The sequence below is a fragment of the Phytophthora parasitica genome (genome assembly GCF_000247585.1).
Source record: "Phytophthora parasitica INRA-310 unplaced genomic scaffold supercont2.15, whole genome shotgun sequence".
Lineage (NCBI taxonomy): Eukaryota > Oomycota > Peronosporomycetes > Peronosporales > Peronosporaceae > Phytophthora > Phytophthora nicotianae.
In genome coordinates this window covers 867,446-869,581 of record NW_008649001.1, presented here as the reverse complement: position 1 = coordinate 869,581, position 2,136 = coordinate 867,446, and the positions used below count along the sequence as shown (strand labels likewise).

The window sequence follows — 2,136 nt, the reverse complement described above, 5'->3', positions numbered from 1 at the left end:
GTGAGATCCCGTGACCTTTTTCACTTGGAAACCAGAACTGGACGAGTCCTCTGATACTCGAACCGTAGTCTATGATAGACAAAAAGCAATATTACCATCAAAAACAGAAAAAAGTGTATCCCGAAGAGCTATTGTGCACCTTCGAAAACTCTTCTTTACGTCGAAATGGACTTCGCGGATGTGACTTTTATTTAAACAACCACGCACTGTTAATCGCACGGTTTGATATATAATAGCCCACCAAGACGCCGGAAAACTGAAAACTCACTTCCATGATCACACGAGGTGACAAAGTGACGGATGCTGCGACAGCTTCTTGTGACGCAGTTAGAGCTCGTCTGGAGGTTGCAGAAGAGAATATTGCAGGCACAGGTCTCCCGGATCCTCCAACGCGGACTTTCCCCATCTCTAGAGGCACCTGTCGTCCCGGAAACGTGCCAGAGCGGCGCACAGCGCTAGTATCTTGACGCCAATCACCTTCCATGGTGAATGATACTTCGTGGGAAAGGTCACTTTCACATAAGTGACCTTTCACCCAAGTATCGAGGGTTTGGTAGTACTACTACTACTACAAAGTAGTAGTATTGCCATCTGTTTGACCATGTCAAAATACTATAGTACTTAGCAAATCTTTTCAATGTACTAAGCTTCTAAGATGATATTATTACTACTATTAGTATTGTAAGAAGTATTGTAAGTAGTACTAGTTGTATAGTAGTATCAGATATAGGCTTAGAAATACGAACAATCCTCGTCAGGGTAGCATCTAAGTAAAAAAAATGGCTGTATAGGAGACAGCTCCATACCATTAAAACCTCGGTCGGAAACTACTGCAGTTAAGTAGTGTGAGAGGAGCCATGATGATCCAATGCTCGCGCATTGGATCATCATGGCACACCTCACGAACCGCACATTAAACACAGCACACACTACTATTGTAATACAACGACAAAACGATGCCCGCCAATGAAGCTAAAAAAAGAGTATGAATTGCGGCGATGTGAGAGGGTGTGACACCTTCAAAGCAAATCGATTTGAGTAAAAAAATTAACAATCCGGTTTAAAACGAAGCCAGCGTTTGTACAAGATTTCTCGTTTGATTTTTCCAGCCAACTGACCCCTTCAAAAAAAAAAAAAAAACACACACACAGGACCATTTAAGAGCTGCCTAGAGAATGCGAATATTTAGCATTCTATCTCTGTACGGGTCTGACTATTTGAGACAATCTGGGTAGCGCGCATAAGAGATGAACAAATAGTTCTCGTAGACCTTGAAGTTGTTGCTGGAGGCTTTTTACGAATTCGCGTTTAACTCGATTTTTCACGATACTGTGCATTATACGCTGTTATCTATTGTAAGTAGTATTAGTTGTATAGTACTATCATATATCCTTGATCTCCAGAATTTGTATGCACCACACCAATGCTTTGGTTCATGTTCTACGTTTGGCGCGTTTGTGTCAAGGTAAACATCCGATATTTACCGAGAACTATTGTTTTTGGCTTTCGAGACAGTATCCCATGGGCAATTGCATCTTTAACGGACGAGGCGTCAATTCGGGGGAAAGTCACGCTTATCCCGAGATTTTCAATCTTCTTGTTTAAACACAATATAAAGATAAAGGCAGAAACACCCTACTTCCTGTCGAGTCTCAGTGAAGGTAAGCTTCACTCAAAACTTCTGACTTAGCTGGGTCAAGACGTCTTCGCTTGCGTTCTCTTCTCCGCCTAAACCCGAGAGCGCACAAGACAAACGACGCCTCTCCTTCGCTCTGTATTAATATTTCTCCTGTGCTAGACGACGCTACTGTTTGAGTCTTAGTCCGAGTTCAATCAGGGGAGAAACTACGGAGCACCGAACTTTGGAGCACCGAGACATAAACAAAACAATAGTGAGGTCACTAACACACCAAATTTGAAAACACGACGCCACCGAGCAACCATTCGTTCACCAAAAGTGGGCGGCCTCAATGAGGGCGCATAAAGGCTTCTATAACTGGATCACGACACTGTCGCCGCCGGCCGTATCGCCTCGAGGAAAACTGTTCGCTACTGAGGAACTCAATGGAGCCCACGATCGCGTAACGACGGAGCGATGGCTGCGGGATCGCCAAGGAAAATCTCTAAGAGAGAAGT

General features: G+C 43.8%; 1 protein-coding gene across 2 annotated transcripts in view; it reads right to left on the bottom strand.

The window, feature by feature from the left end:
• PPTG_22351 overlaps positions 1-554 on the bottom strand; it is a gene marked incomplete at its 3' end in the record, with an annotated part of 7,921 nt that extends 7,367 nt beyond the window's left edge. Inside the window, exons 1-2 of one of the 2 annotated variants that reach the window (XM_008903391.1) lie at positions 269-554; positions 140-184 (exon numbers count right to left, since the gene is read on the bottom strand). In XM_008903391.1, coding sequence (XP_008901639.1) covers positions 140-184; positions 269-484 — 261 coding nt within the window. In that variant the 5' untranslated portion in view covers positions 485-554. Of the gene's footprint in view, positions 1-139 lie in introns of both variants that reach the window. The other variant, XM_008903392.1, reaches the window with a different exon arrangement.
• Positions 555-2,136: the final 1,582 nt, after the last annotated feature.